This window comes from Mirounga leonina, unplaced genomic scaffold (assembly GCF_011800145.1).
Source record: "Mirounga leonina isolate KUSES-001 unplaced genomic scaffold, KU_Mleo_1.0 Mir_93, whole genome shotgun sequence".
NCBI classification, from domain to species: Eukaryota; Metazoa; Chordata; class Mammalia; order Carnivora; family Phocidae; genus Mirounga; species Mirounga leonina.
The window spans coordinates 18,000,257-18,027,665 of NW_023270854.1; the positions used below are offsets into that span (position 1 = coordinate 18,000,257).

The 27,409-nt window shown below is 38.7% G+C and overlaps 1 protein-coding gene across 2 annotated transcripts in view; it reads right to left on the reverse strand.

Moving 5' to 3' along the window:
* Nucleotides 1-27,409, reverse strand: part of WDR7 (WD repeat domain 7) — a 347,094-nt gene that overhangs the window by 103,059 nt on the left and 216,626 nt on the right. For both annotated transcript variants that reach the window (XM_034995695.1, XM_034995694.1), the window contains one exon: nt 2,585-2,771. In XM_034995695.1, the coding sequence (XP_034851586.1) occupies nt 2,585-2,771 (187 nt within the window). The remainder of the gene's footprint in view (nt 1-2,584; nt 2,772-27,409) is intronic.

Below are 27,409 nucleotides of genomic sequence, written 5' to 3' on the forward strand. Positions count from 1 at the left end.
ATCGAGTCATCTATAGTTTCTCAGGAGACCTCTCAGGAATCATCTCTGACAAAGGATGTCAATATATGGGAGAGAGAGGAAGAAAGAAACTCTGCTATCATATGTGTTCCCCAGAACTAGGGAGCAGCCTGAGCCGCTTGCCCCCCTCAATCCCCTCCATCATAAACTCATAAGAATGGGAACAAAGAGGGAAGCACTGTGTATGTTTTTTCTTTTTCAATTAACATGAACTGAAATTTTAAAAAACACAAGCCTAACATAAAAGCTTCTTCATAAAGCAAGCTGAACATCGCAGTCAGAAGTGAGGTGGCCGAGCACTGTTATGGTGCACAGAGTCAATCAGGCTCAGAGGGGTAAGAGGCACACGTCCCTGCTCCACTTTGCCCCATTTCAGTTCTTCTGCAGCCTGTACCAAGTATGTCATGGATGTAAGAGGCCATTTTCAATCTAAATCTTGTTATAGATTAATAAGCAAACATTTTCTTGCTTATTATGCAATTTATCATGATGAAAATTACATTGGACTCCTCAAGGCTACATGCTGATACATTCATTTATTTAGAGCTGTGTATAGAGAGTTATACTAATCTTCATGACAGAAAGGATGTAATAGCAAGATTTAAATTACCTACTGAAGAACTAAAGTATTTGTGTCTGTGGACATACTGCATGTAGATAAAACACAGTGCATCTTTATGTTTGCTGATATAAGCTTCATGTAAACTGATTTAAAAACAAAATAAAACAAAATATTAAATACTACGCCTAAAATAAAGCCCATCACTTTTCTCAACAACAAAACAAGACTGTATACTCTTGAAATTGTGTTTAGATCAGCTGTGAAAATAGGCTATAAAATTAGGTCAAAACAGAACTGGAAGGTATGCAGGGCAGCTGCAGCTAACGGGAGGGCAAAGGGTTGGAAATATGTTCTGGGCTTTGCACAAAGGCCAGCTGCCTCTTACTATTGCTTCAAATTCATGGGCTCAGTTCCCTCCTAATTCTTAAAGTCAACCAAGAACCTTCAGGCCACCTGTATCCAGAAACTATCCTGGCTGCCATTATGTCAAACTATTCATTCTAGAACCGAGCAGCTCTTGATCTGTTGAACACCAAAACAATGACAATGGCGTCACCACCCTTACGACCACCATAAACAGAACATCCATTCAATCTTTAAATATGTGCTAAGTACTCTTCTAAGCACTTTGAAATGGAAACACATTTAATATCAACCTTATGAGGTAGGTGTTTCATTAGCCCCAACTTGTAGATGGAACTGAGGTAAGATGTGAAGTGATGTGCTGAAGAGCATAGAACTAGGGAGAGACACAGAGGTAATGTTTAGGAAGTGTGGTGGTATGATAGGAGGTCGGGCGGGGGGGCAGCTGTCTAAATTGGATATGAATACCGTCTCCTACCAATCCATCTTGGAACTTTGGGCTGGGAATACCCAATCTGCAGACAAAGCCACAGCATCCCAGTCTAGCCTTTTAATAGCTTCTTTGATCTCCACTTCCTGAGCCTAGAGCCATGATGGATCATAAGGGAAAGATGAGAAAGACAACCATGAAGAAAAGGACAGAGAATTCTAGTTTTTCCCAAGGTCAACAGAGATCAGAATGAAATGCCATGCATTGAGAAAATCAAAGAGGTGATAACATTTACATTAAGAGAGTCATCATGGGCCAGTTTAAGGATTCCTACCACAAGGAATTCACACCCACGAGGATGGCTATACTAAAAAAACAAAAACAGGGGCGCCTGGGTGGCTCAGTTGGTTAAGTGCCTGACTCTTGGTTTCGGCTCAGGTCATAATCTCAGGGTCATGGAATCAAGCCCTGTGTTGAGCCCGGCCTCAGGCTCTGTGCTCACCACAGAGTCTGCTTGACCCTCTTCCCTCTGTTCCTCCCCCTGTTCTCTCTTTCTCTAAACTAAATAAAATCTTAAAAAAACAAAAACAAAAACAAAAACAAAAACAAAAACCTGCCTTCAAGAATTAGGAGGCTGAGTTCTCAGGTCAACATGAACCTCTATTACCACACCCAATCCCCTTCCCATCATTCCTGGACACTTGGCCACCAAGGGCTTCCCACTTACTTCATTTCAGCAGCTCCTTCAACTCATCTGCATTTCCCTCTACTCTCATCATTGCTTCCCTGGATCTCTGCAGTTTCCTACAGCTGGTCCTTGACAGTGTGCAAGTGAAACCAAATTAAATCAATAAAGTGGATTTAAAAATTACCACAAGTGGGAAGGAATAATTCCCCAAACTATTTGGCCATGTATTCTATCAGTAAAACATTTTTGAGCAAGTATATATATAATTTTCCTTAGAAGTGATATGTTTACACTATTATTACATAATAATATGTCAAGGCACATGTCACAGATCAGTCATTCACTGGCTCAATGCTAAATCCCAGAGGTGCCCAAATTACAGAACTATACTTCCCTTTCCCTGTCTATATCCAAAATTTCATATATTGAGATATTAGTCTATTTTTTTTTTTTGTCTATTAAAACAAATCACCAACTGAAAAAACACAAAAACCCCACAAATTAACTGGAACTGAGCACGTACTTGGCGAGCTGTTTCTCGGCATCAGCACAGAGTTCGAGAAGCCCCATGAGGACAGCAGACACGTCCATGTAAGGCTCCCAGACAGTGAAACCACGTCCAATCAGATCAATGGCTGTTCTTCGGATCGTACTATGTGGAGGAAGTTTGGGGCTCGGAGGCTGCAGCAGAAGAAATGTCAGTGCCTTACCTAAAATTACAAAAGAAAAGGCAGAGCAGTGAAGTAATTTTACTTTTGTGATGTTTTCTTTGAAGATATTTTCAAAGTATAAACCACTTTTGATTTCTTTTTTTTTTTTAACTAAAAGGGGGTTTTCAACAGTAAGACTATAAAAGAGCTCAAGTTTACAGTTTGCTCAGCCACATTTTAAAGAGATACATTAGGCTACAATATTTTATACCATATTCTAAAATGTTTTAATTTCAAAAGAATTATGTATAATTAAGTATATATAATTTCAAAACATATCAGTGACCCTAACTTCCAAACAAGGTTTCTTTCTACTCAGCATTCTGCAAAATGGAGATGGTTCCAAATAATGTTATATGGTATTCATCTTTCTTCTGCCCCTAACAGCATTCATATGTCAAACACTTCCATCAGTAACACTTGTTTGTTTGTCAGCAGGCATGAGGGATGAAGGTAGAGGTGTAGTTTAAAAAGTTTCCTCCACAAGCATCTATGTTTCTCCATACTCTGCTATACTGATCCAGCACAAAAGATGTGAAGTATGTGGTAAATTCTTCACGCAAGTTTGGTAAAGAAATTAAAAGTTCGATGTCACTTTCAAATTTGATGAAATGATCTCGATTTTAATTAACATGTATTTCTTTATGTTGAAGATAATGCTAACAATTTGTAAACATAAGCCTAATGGCCGTTGAGCTGTAAAAGCTCATCTATTTCAAAAGGCATTTTGACATTTAAAAAAGAAAATAGGGACTGTGAAGAGCAAACTGCAATTTAGAAGAGGCCATTCATTTCTTGAGGGGAAGAGACAAAACTGTTTACAAATCATAGAACAGTACAGCAGACTGGTTATGGGGCATACAGGTTTCAGATCTAAGCCAGGGAAGTAACCACAGTTTCATAACTTATTAGGGGGCAGGCTGAAGAAGGTTCTCATGCGCTTCCGTTTTCTTTGTCTGTAAAATGGGGAAAACAATAGCTCTCTCTCACACAGAGCACGAGTGCTGGATGAACTGATGCATGCAAAGTGTCCTGCCACGTGCCCAGCACCCAGCACCTCAGAGGGCTCCACAAACGGCAGTCAGGGCTCATGACGAATAGCACCTTGAACTGGTCTGTTTTCAAAACTAAGAATGTGGCATATCAACTTTAATTTAATGCATTCAACAGGTAAAAGCATTTACTCATTTTTATGTCCTAGCCAATTGTTAAATGAGAGCCCAGATAAGAGTCTGTGAATGCACTTTGTTTGTTCATGGTCCAGAGTATCTTCCGCCATAGAACCCTTGAGGAATCTGTTGAAATCCATCAGTCTTTTCCCCAGGAAACTACATACACTACACATACATATCTATGAAATTCTGCAAAAAAATTTCAAGGAGGCCATGGTTCTTGGGTCAATAACACCTCCAGTAAACTGAAAAGGTACAGATACATGGAAAGCCTCCTAGAGGAAACATCTTGAAATTCATGACTTCATTCATACGTGCATTTGAAAATTGTACTCTCCTACTAGGCCATGTAAATGTCATATGTAAAGCAAGTTCTGTGGATCATAAAAATATAAACTCCTTAAAAAAAGGTGACCCACTGTTCTCTATTTTCTGGCAGCACGTATGCATCCCTTCCCACATGATATTTTTAATTATAAGCCTTTCTATGCATTTCCCTTTTCCTCATCAAGTCTGTTACTCCTGGAGGTGGGAACTATGTTTCATGCAACTTTCCATCTCCCACACCACCAAGCACAGTGCTCTGCACACATTATGGACCTAAGATGGAAATATCTCTGCCTTGACTGCATGTACATTTCTAACGCTGCTCCCCGCTCCAGTTTGTCAGAATGAGATTTCAAAATGTCAAGAATCCCACCACTTTCCTGTTATTCTTTCCTTCTAGGAAGTTGTAAGAGCTGCAGAGAAAGCCCCATGGCTGCTCTCTGCAGACATCCTGGAGCTCAAGCAGCAATGGCTCCAATCTAGGGGACAGGGCTCCCTGAAGGTATGTCCTTGGGAACCAGTGTTGTGAAGGGGCAGTAAGGTTTCCATTAATTACAATGTTTTACAGCATTTCCTTAACTGCACTCCACTATTTCTGTCTTCATTACAGGCAGGAGCATTCTGGCAATCCTAGGGACCTTGCTGATTTTTTGCCGCCTCTGTGTGGGAACTCTGGAGGCAGCTTCCTCACCACTCTGACAATTTTATCCTGAGAGCAAAGGTAAACCGTTAAATGGCTGGTTTCTTGATGTTTTTCATCATTTTTCTGACAAAGTAGGAAGGACAGCAGAGGGGATGTGATCACTTACCTTCTGATGAAATGACAGAAAAGGAAGAATGAGTAAGCGTACTTCAAAAGACCCCTGGCCTTGCAATGGTCCCGCAGGGTATCTCTGGTGCTCCCCTGCAAAGTGTGATCTACCCTCACAGTGAGGATGCCCAGCTCAGCAGGAAATGCAGGTTCCCTACAGCACCGACATCCCCTCTCTTAAATCACTCTCTGCTTCATTCAATGATCTTATAAGTAAAATTCTTCTACAGGTACATCTCCCCTTCTTTAGTTCAGATCACAATCTCTGGGTAGCACAAAGCAAAGATCCCACAGTTCTGGCAGGCCATGTGGCACCAAGAGAAGCAGAGAGAAAAATGGCCGATTTAACACACACATTTTAAACCTACTAACCAGAATCTGATTATTTTTCATGGTCTGTTTTGGAATTATAAAGACAGAAGAATGTTAAAATTCCACACCTATCTCTGACAACTTATGCCAGGAAAAACATGGAAATAAGAGAAGATAAAGAGGGTTTTCAAGTTAAACATCTTGATTTCTAGCCTGGCTGATTAATAAAATGCTTATGACTTTAATGCTACCAGGAATAATGACCCTGATGTTCTGAAGGAATACTCTCAGATGCCTAAGGCTTCAAACTTCCTAATCAGAGATTCTTTCTGATGATATTAAGGAATGAGCCTTTAAGAAATGGTTGTTATGATAATAAAAAGGGATAGGTAAATTTAAAATTCCTTTTTCGACTTACACTGTATTCTCTACTGCAGGGTTTATCTGACTTATGATTCCATAAGAGAGAGATGCTCTGCAACATGGGAGAAGGTGATAAAAAAGCTAAAATTAAGATACCCATGGTATCTCCCCTTTTGATAGAAAAAGTCTCATGACAATTTTATGAATTTTATCTCTCAGAATTTTCCTTAAACCTTTGGTACCCAATAACAGTCGCATTTTAATCTGTATAAGATGAAATCTAATTCTGTACCAAAATATGTATGTATTTATTTTATGTAAATGCCCCACTGTTCCACAGTGCCTCACTGAGCAAGCAAGGCAGAGAATGATGTTATTATCTGCCATCATGATTGATTTCTTCTATAAAAGGCTCTCTAGTGGCAGTATTAAAAAGTTCAACAAGCTGGACTGACATTCATTCAAGGTTTTTCGAAATTCGGTTCCAACCTATCCATCCAAAGATTCATGTGATAACTATTTATAGAGTGTTGCTATATAATACTAAGTGCTAGAGAAACAAAAGGAAAGAAGACTAAGTTCTTTCCCTCAAGGAAATGCATTCTAGTTCTGGAGACAGGTGAGCAAACAGGTAATTTGAATATATTCTGTATAGTGTTAGAATACTTAAAAGCACAAGGTATCAGGGGCACCTGGGTGGCTCAGTTGTTAAGCGTCTGCCTTCGGCTCAGGTCATGATCCCGGGGTCCTGGGATCGAGCCCCACATCGGGCTCCCTGCTCAGCGGGAAGCCTGCTTCTCCCTCCCCGACTCCCCCTGCTTGTGTTCCCTCTCTCGCTGTCTCTCTCTGTCAAATAAATAAATAAAATCTTTAAAAAATAAATAAAAGCACAAGGTATCAAGACAGAACTTAATAGGGGCACTTAGCCCCGTCTTAGAGGTATGAAAAGCATTCCAGGGAAGGTTACCACTATATCCAAACCTAAAGAATAAGTAGAAGTTAGCTACTCAAAGGAGAGGACTATGGAAAGAATGCATTCCAGACAGAGAGAAGAGCATGTCTAAAGACCAGGAAATGAGAGAAAACATGGCCAGATCAAGGGATTATCCATAGTTCAATATGGCTGGAAGTTCTGTTGGGGAAAAAGGAAGAGGTTGAGGTAATGGGCAAGGGAGAAAAGAGGACAAGGTGGATGAAACAGAACAGTGAGACAGGAGGCAGGACAGGCTATTAGGGCCCAATCACAAAGGGCCTCATATGCCATGCTAGAAGTTGGTTTATTCTGGTGACATTGGGGAACCACTCAAAGTTTTAAGCAAAGGAGAAGTTTGATTAGATTTTCATTTTAGAAAGATCAATACTTGGGTTGTCTTGTGATTAGAAAGGGGTAAGACCTATTGCCCGTTTCATTCTGATCTACTCATTCCCAGCCAAATGGGTTAATTAGAATCAAAGAATTTTCAAATTGAAAGGACTTGAGAAAAATAGCATCCATTCCTGTGCTTCAGATGAGATAACTGAGAACTGTAGAAGGCTAGCTGCAACCTGGGGAAGGAGTCCAGGCCTCTGTGGCCCAGGCCATGGGTAATGGGGCCAGTACACAGGTCTGAACACAACTTGCATCTTTATGACCATGCTTTATTCCTGACACTCTACCCAACTATAGATTCAAAACTGTATCTTTTATGATCAATCTCCTCCTGAATGAAGGCATAATTTCAACTGCAGTTACTAGTATCTCCTGCAAACAGAAGATTAAATAAAATATATGTTTCATCTTTTCTCACGCAATGAGAAGGTTGCCATCACTCGTTCAACAGCTAAATATAACCATAATAAGATCCCTGCAATTGTCTTGGCTCTAACTTAGTTGCATTGTGGTCACAAAATGGTCTATTGCACATCTAGAGTTTCCCCCACATCTTCCCTCCTTACCTTAGAATGAAATCCTTTTTAATACAGCAATTGCTATCCAAACATTTCACAAATAACAATATGGCATCTTTTGGCGTTTATTTCATTTTCTAAAGCTAATTTTATTTATTTTTATTTTATTACCCTTTCCCATCTGCTAAATGAATAAGTTCCCCAGGCTATATGAAATTTTTTGAAAATACTTTTGTTTGGCAAAAGGCTTAATGTCACGCTTTATATTTAGTTATCACTTAATAACTGTTGCTTTGGCAAATACTGTGAATTACTTTACCCTGTGTGTGCCCAGCACAGTCAACACAATTATGCACAGATCAGAAATTTCCATGAGTCTACTACAAACCTATGCTGGCCCGTGGGGAAGTTTCCATGGCTCTATGGTGAAATGGCAAAAATATAAACAATGCAGTAAGTCTTTTTCATAAAGCTAAATTTATTCAATTTAAAGGAATGCTTATATTCTTACTACTTTTTTGGTGAATAAGATTTTTTTTTTTAAGATTTTAGTTATTTATTTGACAGAGACAGACACAGTGAGAGAGGGAACACAAGCAGGGGGAGTGGGAGAGGGAAAAGCAGGCTTCCCACTGAGCAGGGAGCCTGATGCGAGGCTCGATCCCAGGACCCTGGGATCAGGACCTGAGCCGAAGGCAGGCGTTTAACCATCTGAGCCACCCAGGCGCCCTCCCTCTTGCATTTCTAACGAGGGTAGAGACTAAACCTGATAGTAGTGGTGCCTTGAGTTCTCTACAGCCTATTAGAGTGCTTTTATTCACTTATTCACACACACACACACACAGGGTCAACTGCCAGTTATATACACCAATACAACACTTTAAATACTAACTGAAACCTTGATTTTCATATACAGATCCTACTAACACGACATGTTCATGACATGAACATGAATCATGTACTAGTGTTTTTTACCCAGTTTCTATTTGTGCTGAAATAGCACTAAATAGGAAAGGATCACTTAAAAAGTTGTAAAATTGATATTTTTTCCCAGCTATCCATTTATAATTTTTATTTCCTTTGCGGGGGAGGCTAACTTTTCCCTCCCATGCTTCCCTTGACATGTGAAGACCTCATAGGAATCCTGTGGTTACCTCACAGGCAGATTCTATAATGAGCTGTTACAAGCCCTCTAGCAACCCTGAATGAAGAAGGAAACAGCACTGGCTAACTGAAGGGACTGAAGGAAGTGTGGAAGGACTGAGCATAAGAAGGGGAAAGGGGACCTCCATTATGGAGTGCTTCTTCGCTGCAGCCAAGGGAACCTGGATTTTATGGCAGCCAATGCTTCAGAAAACCAGTGGCCACAGGGAGGAGTTTTAAGAACTGGAAATTAAAAGAGAAGCCGAGTCATGCCCTATTTATCAAGGGAGGATGAAATTTGCTTACTGGAATTATACAAAACCATAGCATTTCAGAGAATTTTTCAAAGAGCCCTTAGAGATCCTTCATAATTATTATAGCTGTCCCACTGGTAGGTAATATACAAACCATTTTTTTTTTTAAAGATTTTATTCATTTATTTGTGAAAGAGAGCACAAGCAGGGGGAGTGGGAGAGGGGGAAGCAGACTCCCCACTGAGCAGGGAGCCCGATGCAGGACTCCATCCTAGGACCCTGGGACCATGACCTGAGCGGAAGGCAGATGTTTTACCGACTGAGCCACCCAGGCGTCCCATACAAACCATTTTCTTGAGCTCTGGGCCCTCCTAGGCCAGGCAGGCCAGTCAATGGGCCTGGTTAGAAGAAACTTGTTCCTCTTACTTAAAAAATATCATGAATGAAGAAATGGCCATATCAATCAACCTTGGCTCTGAATAGCGGAGGAAGGGAAAAAAGGTCATATTAAAAAAATGCATTAATTAATAGTTCAATTACAAGGAAATTCCTATGGGAGAACACATTATATGCACTTTAAACCAAATGAATTTATGATGATTTATGCCATTACAATGAGTGCAAAATGAATTAATAATGATTGGCCACTTATTTCAAAGTGTAACCAAGTGAAGGAAGCCTTTTCCCACTTGTTAATGTCCATCAAAGAACAAGGATGGCAGAGTGCCATCTGGAATTCTATTCCTTTGCTTTATACAGAAACTTGAATTAATTAAAAATAATCCCAATCTAGTGTACGTTATTCATGGATATGGACTAATTAACAAACACTTCTATGACTAAATGCCTATATTAATGCAGTTATTAAAAACTGTTAAACTGTTTACATCCTGCATTGCACAAAAACAAGTCTTTTTTTAATAAAAAGCAAAAAGTAACTGTTAGATTAGGAAACCAATTTAACAAAGATATTTAAAAACTCATTAATCTACTATCAGTTTTATCGAAACAGTCCTATTTCAATGTAATTTGCTATTTCTTGTCCTATAATCAGAAGACTCTAAAATCCCAATGCTCTTTGATTCAAAGTACATTTTTTTCGGTTCTGTTGAATTTCAAACTGTGTCATACAATGAAATTTAAAATTATTTTGGCTTTTAGTATTTTATATATTTTGGATGGCAAACTAAAATTAGGGAGTCTTACCTTCACATAAACAAAAAGATATGACTTATTGCATATAGCCTTTTTCTGCCTAAGGAATGTAAAGAGTGCTGATTTTTGGACAATCTGAGAATCAGCAATAAAGAAGTAAAATAATAGAAGCGGATGTTTATGGCATCAAAGAAGTAAAAAAAAAAAATCCATTAATCTAGGGAATCTTCAATTAAACGGTCCAAATACTCTTATGTCTTGTTCCCAAAAGGTGTAGGATGGTTAAACGGCGTGAATGAGTGGGTTGGTGGATGGGTGGGAGACAAAAGAACACCAGGGTTTAAGTTCTAGCTCTAGCACCTACGAGCTGAGTGATCTTCTATTCATTTAATATTTACTAGTGCTTGCTATGTCCAAGGTACTGTTTTTAAGCACAGGTCAACAAAATCTGTGCTCTCATGGAGCTTACATTCCAGTTGGGCCAGAAAGACCAAGAGAACAAACAGATATGCCACGGAGTACTAAGTCCTGTGAAGAAAAATAAAGCAAGATAAGAGCCTAGAAAGTGACAAGAAAGGACTCTGCAGAAGGTGACATTTGAACAAAGGCCTGAGTGAAATGAAAGAGAGACATGTGGGCATTGTGTGGGAGAAGCATTCTAGGCTGAGGGACAGCACAAAGGCCCTGCGGTACGTAGGGATCCCTAAGGGCCAGCAGGAAGTTCAGAGTGGTTAGATGGCAGTGAACAAGGACAAGAGTGGAAAGGACATGAAATCAGAAAGGCAGCCTTGGGATGGATCACACAAGGTCTTTTCCCCATGGGGCTGTGTTATGAGAAACTCATGGAAGTTACATGGAGGAGAGTGACATGACCTGCCGTCAACCAGAAAGTATCAGGGTGCTGTATACGAAATAGATTGGGGAGGGTGGGGGGAAAGAGTCACATTAGGGAGGCCAACTTGGAGGTCCTTAAAATAGTTCACGCAAGAGATAATGACGGCATGGACTAAAACAGTAGTGACACAGTTCTCATACTGTGTAAAACTTTGGATTAAAAAAAAAATTTAGATGATAGAGCAGACAGGATTCACTGAGGCATTGGATGGGAATATAGGATAGAAAGAGAAATAAAATGGATCCAGGCATTTTGGCATGAACAGCTATGTGAATGGTGGTGATACTCACTAAATGAGTAACAACAGGAGAGAAGGAGGTTTTTTAATTTGTTTTTGAAGTGGGAACAATAATCCAAATTTTCGTTTTAGGCACTTCCAGTTTGAGATACCTATCAGACATGTACAGGTAGACTTCAGATAAACCACTGGATGTATGAGTCTGGAGACTGGTGTGGAAACCAGGGCTAGAATTAAGAAGTTAGAAATCATCCATGTACACATGCACTGAAGCCATGGGACTGGCAGTAATGCCTGGTGAATGAGGGTAGGTACAGAGGAAAGAGTGGGAACACCAAGACTGAGTACAAATGGCTAATGAGGTGGGGGAACCAGGAAAGGACAATGTCACAGTAACCCAGCAGAGGTGCAGGTTTCAACATAGCTGAATTACATGCTACCAAGAGACAGAGATGAGAGCTGAGAATTGTTTACTGGCTTTGGCAACATAGAAATCACTGGTCATCTTACTGAAAAGGTTTCAGTAGAGTGAAAGTTAGAAAAGCCTGAATGAGGCAGATTCAGGAAAAAGACGGTGGCTGAGAAAGCAGGGAAGGTAAACATCATCAGAGTACTTAGTGCAGAATGTATACAATTATGCAGATTAGAGTATTTGTATTTTCCTGTAACAGTGATTTCTTAATAACTACTGATAATAATGCGATGTTCATGTTACCTTCTATAGATACAATGGATGAAACAAATAGGAGTGTCTGGTTAATGTGACATATACTTCTCAACGTGTTCCCTGCATAGCTTCTAAATCCTTCTCTGGACCCGATCACCTCCAGGAACCAACCAATCAGAGTGAGTCTCTGGCCTTCAAAGCAGAGACTGGTCTTTCCAGAGATGAACCCCCCCTAACATGGCAGCTTCATTCATGGCTGATGAGGAACGTATCGTAACCCTTCCTGGTCATCTGTACACCATTAAACATCCTGTGAGAGGGGCTTGCCAGATGGATTATAGGATTCTTGAAGATGCTAATATACCTCTCCAAAATAACGGACTTACTGCTTGATCAAAGCCTCATGCTCAGTTATTTTGCCCATTTGCACTACTCTAGTGGTTTTAGAATTATTTAAAAATACATGAAATCTAAATAAATAAAATCTTAAAAGAAAAAGGGGGGGTGGGTCTGGGTGGCTCAGTCGATTATGCATCTGCCTTCAGCTCAGGTCATGATCCCAGGGTCCTGGGATCGAGCCCCGCATCGGGCTCCCTGCTCAGCGGGGAGTCTGCTCCCTCTCCCACTCCCCTGCTTGTACTCTCTCTCTGTCAAAAAAATAAAATCTTAAATAAAAATAAAAAATACATGAAATCAAAACAATGACATTTTCCCAAAAATACCATTAATGTTAACCAAAGTTATGGCAAAAAACTGAAATGCTTCATGAGAATTTCATAATTGCATACCCTTTTTAAATAATTCACACAGACTAAGTAAGTTGGTATAATCTCAAAGTAATTTTGTAAGTAGTCTAGAGGAGATGAAAATCATATGCACGATTAGCTGATCTCTTTTCTACTCACCACAGTAAAACATTCACCGGGAACAAGGAGCTGCTGAATATTAACCCTTCACAGACAGTTCATCAAAGATGAGAAAGAGCTGCCCTTAGTGGACACTAAATATTAAGTAAACTTTGAGATGAAGACTAGAGTAACCCTAGGAGAAATAAATTCAGAATCGCTTTACATGCGAGCAAATAAACAAATGCCAACATTCTCAGTGCGAGCACTCTAAATGTTTCCTTTCCACACATTTATTTTACTGAAGTTGAGTAAGGGAGGGAAAAAAAAGATGAGCAAACAAAAGTCACTCTGCTGCCCGTTTCTCAGTCTGGACATCTTTGTTTAAGCTTTGACTTGGCTTAAATGAACGAATTAATATTGACAAAAACATCAACGAAGCTAATGAGTTGTTAGTTAAGGCAATAAACATGTCACATTAGAGTCAGCGCAGTAAAGAGGTAATTAGCCCTGGAAAAGCCCTGCTGATTGGAGCTGTTGAGATCCTCTGCTCTTAACCTTTGAGTCCATTATCCAGCCCAGGAGTGGTGGCTATGTTAATGGGAACTCGCTAGTACACAGAGCAGGTAGACCTGCATCTGAATTCTGGGATGAAAGGGGTGCTGGTAGGTTTACAAGACAGCCATCAACAAAGCTCTGTGCTCTTTGAGGAATAGATATTAATGTCCAACAGAGAAGGCAAATATATCTCCAAAGAAATATTTGTGGGTATATATATATATATATTTTTTTTTTTTATTTTAAGATTTTATTTATTTACTTATGAGAGACAGAGAGAGAGAGAGAGGCAGAGGGAGAAGCAGGCTCCCAAGGAGCAGGAAGCCCGATGCGGGACTCGATCCCAGGACCCTGAGATCATGACCTGAGCCGAAGGCAGACGCTTAACCATCTGAGCCACCCAGGCGCCCTATATATATTTTTAATAAAAAAATACTTAGCAATATATTAAGTAACATATAATGAGACAAAGGAAAAGTCACTCTCATCACAAAATATTCTCCCATCTGCAAATAAGGATGCCCTGACCCCTTCCAGATAAAGCACAAGATACTACAATATGATGAACTCCTAAGCTATAAAAGCAACCAAGATCACAATTAAAAACCATAGCTAATAATTTACATTCATTTAAGACAAAAAACACATGGCTATTATACTTCTAAAATACCTATGTTTACATGAATAATTACAAATCATCCTTCAGAGCAGTTTGCTCTGTAAGATCTTTCATGTTTCTTTTTTTTTTTTTTTTAACTTCTCACTAATTTTACTGATTTGGCTTTGGAACAATACTAGCATTTCAAAGTCTATGCTGAAAAAGAAATTAGATTCTTACAGAGAAATCACAAATAGGAGGACAGAACTACAAGGAGTTAAAACAGAACATATATAAATAAAATGTCCATTCTCTCAATTAGTGGATCATGTCTGAAATAAAGCAAAAGACCATACTGAAGAGTACAATGTGAACTTGCATAATCTTCATAACAACTTACAAAAAAATTGTCAAACGGGCTAAGTTTTGACATTGCTTCTAATACTATATATGCATATAAATGTATTAATTGATACTACTATATGCATAGAAATAGGTTAGATTGAGATCATATTATCAGGAAATACATATTTTTCCTTTGGAAACTTGTCTTTCTTTTGAGCTTAAAAGCAAACACACACAGGGGCGCCTGGGTGGCTCAGTCGTTAAGCGTCTGCCTTCGGCTCAGGTCATGATCCCAGGGTCCTGGGATCGAGCCCCGCATCGGGCTCCCTGCTCAGTGGGGAGTCTGCTTCTCCCTCTCCCACTCCCCCTGCTTGTGTTCCCTCTCTCGCTGTGTCTCTCTCTGTCAAATTAAAAAAATATATTAAAAAAAAAAAAAAGCAAACACACACATTCAAGATAAATACTACACTGCCATTCATTTTGCATACTTTAATAATTTTATGCTATTTGCCTTTACAGAGGAAGAGAGTGTTCCATCCTAATTCTGTTATAAGGTAGGTTTGATGGTAGAGTGGTTAGATACGCAGTTCTCCTTGCCACTCTACCGTCGTGTGTATGCAGTATGTGTCTGGGGGTTCGAGGAGGAGAGACATAGGACATTTACTATACAGTAAATCAATATGTGCTCTCTTTTCTCAGGCTGAGTAATTTCAAAAAGGACATGAAGCAATTAGTTTCCTCATACCTTATTGGGCAGTGTATGGTTTTAATATTTTTCCCCCCTCAATACAGCTTTCTACTGAATTTGCAAAACAGCTGTATATGGCTTAATTTTCCTTACTTAAATCTTTTACATAATTAAATTTAGATTGAAAAGCACTATAAACCAGTCTTCATTTTCAATGAAAGATGAACCAAGAAGTAATGCTGCAAACTAAAATAGAAATATTCTTTGTTACTTTATCGTCACTGACAGCTAAGTGTAACCTGAAAAAATACACTACAGTATTTACTTCTTTTATTATACAGAGAACATATACAAATGTCCAAATACTTCTAAATTGTCTAGGAGCAATAAAGAAAAATAAGGTTGTCGAAATATTTTTAAGACTACACCCATACTTTAAATCCATACCTGTAATTATTTATATAATTTCATATCTAAGCAGTGTATCATAGAACAAGAGTGTTCAATCTTTTTTCTATCCCAACATACTTGCAGAATATGACATACTACAATTTCTTACTGTGATGGAATGGGGGTAGCAAAATTGGAGGGAAGCAGAGTACCATAAACATAATTTGAAAACGCCCTCCAGGTGATTCAGATGTGTTACCCCACTTCACACCTTGCCCTTCCCACTTCCAGTCAGGAGGCCAAAGTCACCACCCCACCCCCTACACAGTCCTGTGACTGAAAATCCATGGAGAGTAGTAAAAAGCTATGAAGTATAATCTGAATTCTAACCCTACACCCACAATTTGATAAATTAGATCTCAGGTAAAATGAACTGGGTATTAGTTTCCTCATCTGAGATAAAATGAGATGGAGAAAAGACCTATTTCTCGAGTTGACAGGAATAATAAATGACAGAACATGCATCACATCTAAAATGGGGTAGGCTCTTGATAAATTCTTCTTCCTCCATCTTCCTGAACATAATTAGACAAAAATTGTTAATTATTTTCCTCAATCACAGATATTTATTTGTATATTATCCTAAGACTTCAAAAATGGACTTTTGAAAAAGAGGAAAACTAGCGGGACTCTAGTCCTCTTATAAATATGTAATATCAAGGGGCACCTGGGTGGCTCAGTCGATTAAGCGTCTGACTTTGGCTCAGGTCATGATCTCAGGGTTGTGAGATGGAGCCTGACATTGGGCTCTGTGCTCAGTGGGGATTCTGCTTGAGATTCTTTCTCCTTCTCCCTCTGTCCCTCCCCACACTCATGCTTGCTCTCTCTCTCTGTTTCTCAAATAAGTAAAATCTTTAAAAAAATTTTTTTAAATATATGTAATATCAAGCATTTTACCAGCCAGAAAAAAAACAATAAAATGAATGAATGAATGAATGGAAGGAAAATGGTAAGAAGGAAAATTGTATTTGCTGCCTGGTGGGTGGCATGTACTATTTTGAATGCTTTTCCTACAAGATTTCATTTAATGCTGAAAATAGCCCTGGGAGGAATATATTAGTTTCAGTTTTGAAGATGAGGAAAACTACTTCTCAGAAACCTTAAGTAATTTATTCTAGATCATACTATGAATAATGCCAAAATAGGATTTACCTGACATGAAATCCTCTATTCTGTCCATTATATTTTATACAATAGTTATTTAAAAATAACAGGCTATGCCATATTCCAGACTTAAGATGATATCTGCAAATGATTTTGTTTAATACTGCAAATGAAATACACCATATTATTTCTTGCCTGGTAATCCCAGAAACCATAAACTGGCTTCATGATGATCGAGCAATCACTGAATCATTTTAACATATATCGAAAGTGAAAAGCCTAACTGGCAGAGCCCCTCAAGGAATACTGAAATTGTTTATCTGAATAATCTACATATATTAACACATAACAAGAGACAGAGAAAGGCAAACAAATATTCTAACACTGGTTTTCTAACCCTTTCCCTGTTAACTCTGGTCTAGTTAAACTAGGCTAGCAATGCTATTTTTCTTCCTCTCAAAATCTATAGAGGGTGAATCAAATGTGAAAGCAAGATCAATTCTGTTCTAAGACAGTAAATGAGCTTAAGATCAGACCGGTTTCAGTTTATGGAGAGAATCTAATTATGCTAGCTTAAATATATGTTCACAGAACTATATTACGGAGTCAGGAAAAAGAGAAAATACCTTCACTCACCCCACTGGCAAGCAAATTTCATGGGCACTGATAGGGTTAAAAAAAAATCAGGCCCACAGACCACACCATCCATAAAGCAAAAGCTATAGAGCAAAATATCTCCCCCCATCATATTTTTATAAAAGTCAAGAGCTGGAATGGTCCAACCTCATTATGACACATCAGAAAACAGAAGCTCAGAGAGGTTGTATGGCTTACTTTACACTGACGAGCAAGTGCTACGGCCTGTCCAGAAGCCAAAGCTCCAGTCTCAAAAACCAGCATTCCCTCTATGGTAACACAAGGTCTCCACAACAAATGAGGTTCAAAATGATCGTCACCATAACTGCATTGATCACAACCATATCTCAGCGCCGGGCACACTGTCTGGCACTGAGGAAGCATTAAAAATATTTGTGGAATGAATGAATGGACTTGCTTCACACTCCACCATCCACATTTTAACTACCTTTCAAGTAGATCTCGGTTAAGTTTTCCTTTATTTACCAAGCTTTGCTGGTCACTCCCAACTTCTGTGTCCCTGAGTTTCTGGAGCACATCTTGTTCATACCATTCCAAGAAATACTAGATTTAGAAAGCTCAGAATTCAGTGAGACCTCAAAGATGGTCTGGCCCAGAGGTATCCAATCCCGGTATTTAGGATCACCTGATGAGCTTAATGAAAACCCAAATTTGAGGCTTCAAGGAGACCTACATATTCAGAAGGCAGAGTCAGGTGGCGTGGAGTTCATTCCTCTGTGGGCCAGCCAGTTCCACTGTGAGACATCTTGCTTATTATGTAAAATTTCAAACATATACAGGAAGAGTATAGTAAACCTTGTAACCATCATCCAGCTTCCAGACTTTTAAAGTCCTAGCTAATCTTGTTTGCATCTATACCTCACTCACTCTCCCCAGCACCCTGAATTACTGTGTAGTAAATCTCATCTACAAATTCTTTGATATATATGTATAGAAGATTGGGACTTAAAATAAACATAATCACAATACTATTACCACAGCTAAACAAAATTATCAATAATTCCATATCATCAAATAGCCAGTCAGCTTTCACATTTTATTGATTTTCTTTCTGTTGCCCTAACTCTCTCTTCCCTATCTCTCACCTTCTTCCTTTGTCTCTCCAATCATAATCCAACTACGTGTCTTAAATCTCAATCTAGGGGCGCCTGGGTGGCTCAGCTGGTTATGGCTGACTCTTGATTTCAGCTCAGGTTATGATCTCAGGGTTGTGAGATGGAGCCTTGCATGCCGCTACTCATCCTCAAGTGTGTGCACACACACTCACTCACTCTCTCAGGAAGAAAAAAAAATCAATCTATAGGTTTCCCCCCAAACCCTGCTTTTCTGGAAGAAATCAGTTCTTTTGTCCCACAGAGCTTTCTAAAATCTAGATCCTGATTATTCCTTTATTCCTATATTCTTCTGACCTCTGTATGTCCTATAAACTGGCAGAACAGATTCAGGTTTGAATTTTTATTTTTACTATTTCTTACATGTTTTTATGTACTTCCATCCAGAAGTATGTAAGGTCTGGCTGTCTCTTTTTGGGGGTCATTAGGAGCAATTGTTCAGGTTCATTAATTGATCAGGGTGGCAAAGTGGTGATATTCTATTACCCCTTCTTCATGTATTGGCTACAACACTGTTAAAAAGGGGAATTTTCTCTGATCAACCATTTGATTATGCTGTTACATTTGTACAGAAAACATAGGATAAATGTTTATTTCCCTTTATTTACCAATTTTCAAAATGACAAATTAATTCTCTTGCATCATTCAAAAGCGACACGGAAGTCTCAGTGATTTATACCCCGCCCAGGATCATTTAGAACTCTTGAATCAAAATAAATTTATGTGTTTCTCTGTTTCAATCCACTGGTGGTGTTTGTTTATGGTATCTTACATAAATATATAAATCCAGAAATTGCTTCTGGATTCTGAATCATTGTATCCAGAGGTATTTCCACATCAGACTAGTTTTCTGTGAGCACTTGTATGATTTCACAAAAAATATAAATAAATTCTCAAGCAGTATCATTACCACTAAATAGAAAACAGATCGCATGTCTTAAATTCTAAGTTCTTAGGGCACTAACATCTGTATTTTTAAATCCATCAGAGTGAAAGTAGTTAGAAACAAAACAGAAACCCTAATACCACCTCCTAAAAATTATCTGTAATCAAAAAGGGAATTAATACAATGTGGGAGTTTCTCAATTGTTTTAGACATTTCTTAGACTTTACACTTACTTTTAACTTTCAGTCTTTTTTCATCAAAGTTCTGCCTTCGACATATTCTCTAAGCTGTACTTATCTTTTAGTATCTGTGGGAATACCTATATACTCTCTTACTCTACTACTGGTAAATAACTTCATGCCAATTTTCTGCACTCAGAATATTTGCCCTAATATTTACTTCAACCTGCTTCATCCCTACCAATCTTCTCAATGCTCAATAAAACAAGTTAAAAAAAATTTTTTTAATGACCACAGCACAAAGATTCTGGCATTTTGAGGGAAAAAGCCAAAGAAAAGGATATTTGAAAATGAAGTTTCCTCAGTATGATAACGCATTTAAACATGAATTTCCACAGTCTTTTAATAATTATAATTGAGAGCAAAAAACTCTGCATACTGGATTCCTTTCTCTCAGTAATGAACTTAACTTAGTTTCCACATGTGGAAGGCAGTAATAACTGCCAATCTCTAATCTCCGCATGGGTGTGTTTTGTGAAAATATGATAATGCCCCATGTAAAATCATCTGAGTATCTTGGAATCAAAAGGCCATGAAAAACATGTAATTGCCCAAAAAGTCAGTCTGGAAGCGATTCAGGGCAAAACACTTCTTATTAATAGCTTCATTAACAGCTGAGGTTCTGAAAAATAACACTGCATTAAAAATTAGTCTTTGCATTTTCATATTCAAGATAAAAGAGTTCTACAAATCTATCAACCCATTAACTATAAACATTGCATTAGCTGCACGTTAAAGGGAAAACTGTGAATCATTATGAAGGAGTTCTCTGGATCGCTCACTATAATTTAAATATACTGTGAACCATAGTAAGATTGAATCAGACTAGGTCCCAATAAAAATTTTTAAATAAATTGCTTTCTGGATAATAAGAAGCAGTCACTGCTTATCACCAGTGAGAGGGCAGTAGGGCCTCCCACCATCCGAAGCACTCTTCTTGAAGTGGACAGAAGAACCCAAAAGCCAACTTCTCTTTTTTTTTTTAACATATATACATACATACATTTATTTATTTATTTGTTTGTTTGTCACAGAGAGAGAGACAGCGAGCGAGCACACAAGCAGAGGAACAGCAGAGGGAGAAGCTGGCTTCCTGCTGAGCAAGGAGCCCCATGTGGGGATCTATCCCAGGACCCTGGGATCATGACCTGAGCCGAAGGCAGACGCTTAACCGACTGAGCCACCCAGGTGTCCCTATTAAAAATGGCAAAATAAGGGGCACCTGGGTGGCTCAGTCATCTGCCCTGGGCTCAAGTCATGATCCCAGTGTCCTGGGATCTGCCTGCACCACAAGCTCCCTGCTCAGCACAGAGTCTGCTTCTCCCTCTCCCTCTGCCCCTTCCCCCCGCTCATTCTCATTCTCTCTCTCTCTCGTGCACACACCCATGCTCTTGCTCTCAAATAAATAAATAAAATCTTTTTAAAAAATGGAAAAACAAATACGTCAACTGGTTACTGTTCTACTACTGGCCATTCCGATAGGGCTATTTGCTTGCCATAGCTCAACTCTCAAAATACATCTTACCACAAGAATCAAGATTATTAAAAATATCAAACTAATTCCAATTTCATTCACAGAACTTAAAAGACCTCAGTGACTCTCATCATTAGAAAATATCAGGAGATAAAAGCAGGCCAGCAGAAAATGCACAACCTCAAAAGTGGACGAGGTACTTTCCAATAGCATCTTTTCAGGCAAGGCTATTATTAACCATACAACTAACAAGGCACCAAGATACAATACCACCAAAGGGCAATCACCTTGATATTTATTTATTTATTTATTTATTTATTAATTAAAGATTTTATTTATTTATTTGAGAGAGAGAATGAGATAGAGCATGAGAGGGAGGAGGGTCAGAGGGAGAAGCAGACTCCCTGCTGAGCAGGGAGCCCGATGCGGGACTCGATCCCGGGACTCCAGGATCATGACCTGAGCTGAAGGCAGTCGCTTAACCAACTGAGCCACCCAGGTGCCCCTGGCCTTGATATTTAAAAAGTCAGAAGGGCAGCAAAGAGTATAGAAATAAAAATCTGCTGGTAGGTGTGTCAAGAAGGCAGCCACGTAATCAAATGTGAAATAACTTAGGTGCAGAGATTTGCATAATCCTAGACATAAAACACATTGTTCAGAGACGGAAAAATCAGTTGACCAAAATATTTTCTGCCAATACTGTAATGAAGAGCACACTTCACTTGGGCAACAATGCTATAGGACTGTCATAAATTACTCGTTAGCTGTATTTTCCTTAACATCATTTCTGTCTCTTGCCCAGTTGTTAATTTGCTTTAATAACTTGGTGCTCTTCTATATCATAGCAGAGTTGATACTTTACTAGTAGGTTGAACCACGTGAAATTGCCAATATTTTACCATCTTTGACTTCAAAGAAGTCAGTTTCAAAGAATGGCAATTTCACGTGATACAAGCTAATGCTTGATAACTCACAGTCGTCTCTATCACTATACCAGCAACACATGCATTTAAAGAGAATAATCAAACGAGGCTTCCATTTTGTGTGCACTTCGGTGACTATATGTAAGATTTAAGGGTGCATTAAACGTGAAAGGCGGTAACTTACAAGCTTTCACATCCATCAAAAAAGCACATTATATAAGTATACATACATATGTGTGTGTGTGTATATATATCCATATATAAATGTCCACAAAGGCGAATTCTACTTTACAGTTACCAAAATTAACTTGATTGACAACTTATACGTTCAGCATTAACGATTTCTGGGCAATGAAAACAGCCTGAATGACATACTGCATATAACCATATAATAACTGCTATACTTGAGGAGTGGTCACATCAATATTTAAGGACTCGTGCTATAGCCCCGAAGTCTTCCCAGAAACAGAGCGGCCTGCTCCACTCAAGGCCAACAGCTACAGGAAGTTTAGTCACAGAACCTACACTGGAGACGTTCTGAGCAGACTGTTGTGAAATGTGATGGCTCATCAGACACAGTAGAATTTTAAATGAGTTTGGGCTTAATACATAACCTTCTCTTGGCCCGAAATTCTTTTCTAGTGCTTAAAAGTCCAAAGAATTCTCCATCTGCCGACAGTGCTCCCCCTTTAAGCCATTCAACACGAAAACACTAGTAAATCCCCTGCTTGCCATTTTTATTTTTTTGTAACTCACAGAATGCTATCCCAGGGAACAGACAACTGCAGCTAAAATGGATGGCACTGCAACATTTTACAACATATAATGGGACTGGGCTGCCTTTTCTGTTTTGGGGAAAATACATTGTAATGTCCACTGGGTCTGAGGATAAGAGATTATAGGAACCATGTCTTCAGTCTGATAAAGTAGCCAGTAGCAAGCCCAGAAATCCGTAGCAATTAAAAGGCAAAGAAAAGTTAAATATAGAATTTGTACATCTATTGTACATTATAATCAAAGATCTGATCTTGTTAGCAAATCATTAATTATTCCTTATCACTAACATCCTCTGCAGTTGTAGGTAAGTGATGGGACATTACTAGGCTATTGAAATGCAAATTTGGGGGCAATAGTCACCAACGGTCATTTATTTATCTGTAAATGCAAAATGGAGTTAGTTGGGCTGACCACCCACAGGCGGGGCTCAGGTTTTAGAGGCCTCTAGTTCTGTTTTAAACCTACTCCTTCCAACACTACAGAACTATATTGCCTAGAGATCCATACAGCGAATAAGGGTCCTCCTCAGAAAGAAGAAACAAAAGAGAGAACAATTTCTTTGTTGGTCTCACAGAACTTATAATAAATACTACAGTAACTCAATTAAAAATATTTACAGAGGACATAATTACCTCATTAAAAAGGACCAAGCAGAGAAGGAAACTTTAATAATTTGACAGTTTGACTTTGGAGACTATATCTATAAGAATGATAATGATAAATGATTACTTCTGGGCCAGTTTTCAATTTGTAGTAGCTCAGCTAAAAATCCATTGTTTTCCCCCACTGCTTCGTAATACTAGTGCTGGACTCTAAATATCTCCTTCGCCAGCTGGGGGAAAATGCTCGGTTTCGTCAGTGGAGGTCAACAGAGTAATCCTGCAAGCGCAGACACTTCCCTCCAAGTGAAAATGGCAGACTGCTCCTACAGACTAGCATAGTAGACCAGCTCCTGCCCTCCAGCAAGTCTGCTTCACAGCAGTGCCCCCCCCCCAGCCCTCCAGCAACGTCAGGACCAGCTCCAAGCTGCTGCCCCCACTGCCCCTGAGGCAATGGCAGGCCACCTCCACCCAGGCCCACTGGTAAGTTTCTCCCCCTCCCTTAGGCTGGTGCTTCCCTCTTTGAAGAAGACTAATCTTGGAGGAGAGTCCTTAAACTCCTTCATTATCTATGCCACCTCACCCTAGACTAGGTAGTAGCCGTAATCTCACGCATGCTACTTCCAGTAGTTTACCACTTCCTAAGAGGAAGCAATTCTGTATAATTTCCCTGTTCAGATAACTGATGTGGTTTCTGTCTCCTGACTGATACGCCTCCCTTCCTTCCCTTCAAGAATTATCAGGAATCAATACCACTATCCCAAAGCAACTGCTTTTACTGCTCTGGATGGAGATTACTATACCACTTCTATGGTCTTCAAGAAGATGTCTACTTCTTCCTTTCTTCACACAATCTAGAAGTAGCACATTTTAGACGCTATGAGAATTCTCCAAAATGTCTAGCCCAATTAAACCTATGGATGACAAGATGAAATTTCTGGTAACAACAAAAATTTACTAAAATGCCTAAATCAAAATGCCATTCACAAAACTGAACAATGTTTATGTGTGTGTGTGTGTACACATATATTCAGTGAGTTCAATTCACAGATCATTTATTAATCATGAAGTTAATCCTATTTGCTGAAAGGAGAAAATCTGGAGGCTTGGGGGCATAAATCAGATAAACATTACTTAGGCACACACACATTCAAACCTGAAAGCATATACTGAATTCTCACACATTATTTCCCAGTATAGTTGTTTCTCAATGTGTCAAATGAAATACTCATTTATTCATAGACGTTACATGATGATTGGAAATTGTTAAGACAAAACACATTTAATTATTACACATTAGGTATGGTTCAGACCAGTTTCTGTATAATTTAATTTAGAATTTTTTCCCATTTTTATTAAGTTTTTAATTCCAGTATAGTCATAGAGTTTTATATTAGTTTCAAGTGTACTAGAATAATTTTTTTTAATAGTAAACAAAAAGTGACATTCATAAAAGAGAGGCATATTGTACTAGGACCTAATTTCCTTAGCATAAGTTCAAGAAGCACACAGCTAACTGAACAGGCTCGAGTGGAAGAAAAGCTTGTAAATGTAAAACAAAAAATGCCTTAAAAATTTCAGAAATGTAAGGTCATACCTTAGAAGCACACCATTATATCTCTAATATAAGACCTTCAAAACTTTATTGAGAATAGTATGAAAGATTTTTTTTCTTTTTTTCCTATGACTAGCTATAAACAAAATTCAGAGTATGGAAATATTTACTCTGATATTTTCTTTCAAGTTAATTTCATATAATACTCCAGAGAAAAACACATCTGGCTAAACACTGAGTTATAGGTAAGAAGCACTGAGATTTAATGGACATAGAATAAAACTGAATGTGAAAAAAATCTGCTGTGCCTTCCAAAGCCTACCTATAATACAATGATATATGCTAAGAATCTCTAATCATTATGCTTTTATTTTTAAATCTATAAATAAAACTGTACTAAACTTTCTACCCAAGGGTTGTATAGCACACTCGGAAACTGGGGAGGGAGGGAGAAATACTGAAAATGAAAGCCAGAGAAAAATAAAATCGCTATTTCCAATTCTGAACATCCTCTGCTAATTTAAAATGCCGTATTACTTATACTACTGTAAAATATAAATCTATCTTTATACTACCACCTAGGAAGAACAGCTTCTTAAAAAGTTGCTCTTTTGAAATAATTGTTTTTAGACCTACAGCTAAGATGCATAAATAGGAAAGAGAATTCATATATATCCTTCACCCAGCTATTCTCTAATGTCAACAACTCACATAACCATTGTAATGGTAGACAGTTGGAAGAAATGCAGGCAGGGGGCAAGTTCCACACAACTCCCCACCCCCCAAGAGGAAACTACCCTTAAAAGGAAAAAGACCTTGTCCTGTTATTCTACACCACCCTGAAAGGAGCCCTCCACCCTTTCCCATGTAAACAATTACCTGATAGGTAGATGAGCAGATGGACAAAAACCTGATTGGGTGACAGGTGCATGGAGGGTTAATTAGATTAAAGCAGCCCACCAACAACCTCATAAAAACCCTAGACTTAGAAACTCCAACACCAACCCTCTCAGATCCCCTTCCTCTTCAGGAGCTTTGTACTATCGCTCAATAAACTTTGCTTTGCTGCCATCCCCCTTCCTTTCTGGTCTACCTCTTCATTCTTCCAAGCGGCATGACCGAGAACCATGGGCACTAAAGGAAAAGAAATCCTGAAACAATTGTATGATTATCAAAACTAGGAAATTCATATTGGTAGACCACTACTGACTAAACTACAGACCTTATTTGAATTTGCTCACGCCCTTTTTCTATTCCTGTACCCACTTCAGGATCTCACACTATATTTAGCTCTCCTGTCTCTGTAGCCTCCTCCAATCTGTGACTGGCTCGTACACTTGTCTTTCATGACTTTGACACTTATGATGAATGCTGGTCAGTCATTTTGTAGACTGTCTCTTCGCTGGGGTTTGTCTGATCTTTTCTCACAATTACATTGAGGCTATGCATTTTTGGCCAGAAGACCACGTAAGTGATGTTGAGTCCTTCTCAGTGTATCGTAACAAGGTAACTATCTTATTACTGACAATGTTAACTTTCATCACTTGGTTAAAGTAACCAGTTACAGTGGAATTCCAATTTCCCTTTGTAATTGATAAACATCTTGAGAGGAGATAGTTTAAGGTTGTTTTAATATACTGATTTTAGCATCCACTAGTGGACCTTGTCTGCAACAGTTATTACTATGGTCTTTGCCTAATGGAGATTTAGTATTTTCCTTATTACTTCTATATTTATTAACTAAAATTCTTCTGCAAGAGGATCCTTTCTTGATAGAGTTACATTTGTATGGACTTATGGGTATTTATTTTGTTCTCTGGGTTATAATCCCATAAAATATATCATTTATTTCATTGCCCCAATTATTCTAGTTTTGGCTACTGAAAGCACCTTCAGGTTGGTTCTCATGTCCTTATGACATGCCCCCAACTATTTTAAGCCCTTTCTTAATTTTTGACATCAAAGATGTTTCAGGTTCAACTTGTACCTTCCCTGCCCCAGCCCTGGAACCCACCACTTCTCCAAGTGGTTCTGGGTTTTTATTAGCGGTATTTAAAAATCGTTATCTGAGCTCTGGGTATACACATACTGTTACTAAGAATCTGGGATGTTAGTGGGATGTCTCTGCTCCCAGGTCCTTTGAATGACCAGAGCTAGGAAATCTATGTATGCATATTAACCAACATATACACACATATCTCTATTTCTCTATCTTCATGTATACCAAAAACCATGAGTTCAAATGATATCTCAAGATTCATTCTGGTATTTTCCCTTACTTGTAACTGGGAAAAATCACTTTTATTACCTTGGTCACTGTTACCCTAGACCCTTGAATACATATTATTTACTACCAAATTAAATGAAAATGTACATATTTATGTACCTTATTTTTTTGGCTCAACATAAAGGTAGAGATATGACTACATAAAAATTAGGTGCCTGGGTGGCACAGATGGTTAAGCGTCTGCCTTCGGCTCAGGTCATGATCCCAGGGTCCTGGGATCAAGTCCTGCATCGGGCTCCCTGCTCCTTGGGAGCCTGCTTCTCCCTCTGCTTCTCTCTCTCTGTCTCTCATGAATAAATAAAATAAAATCTTTAAAA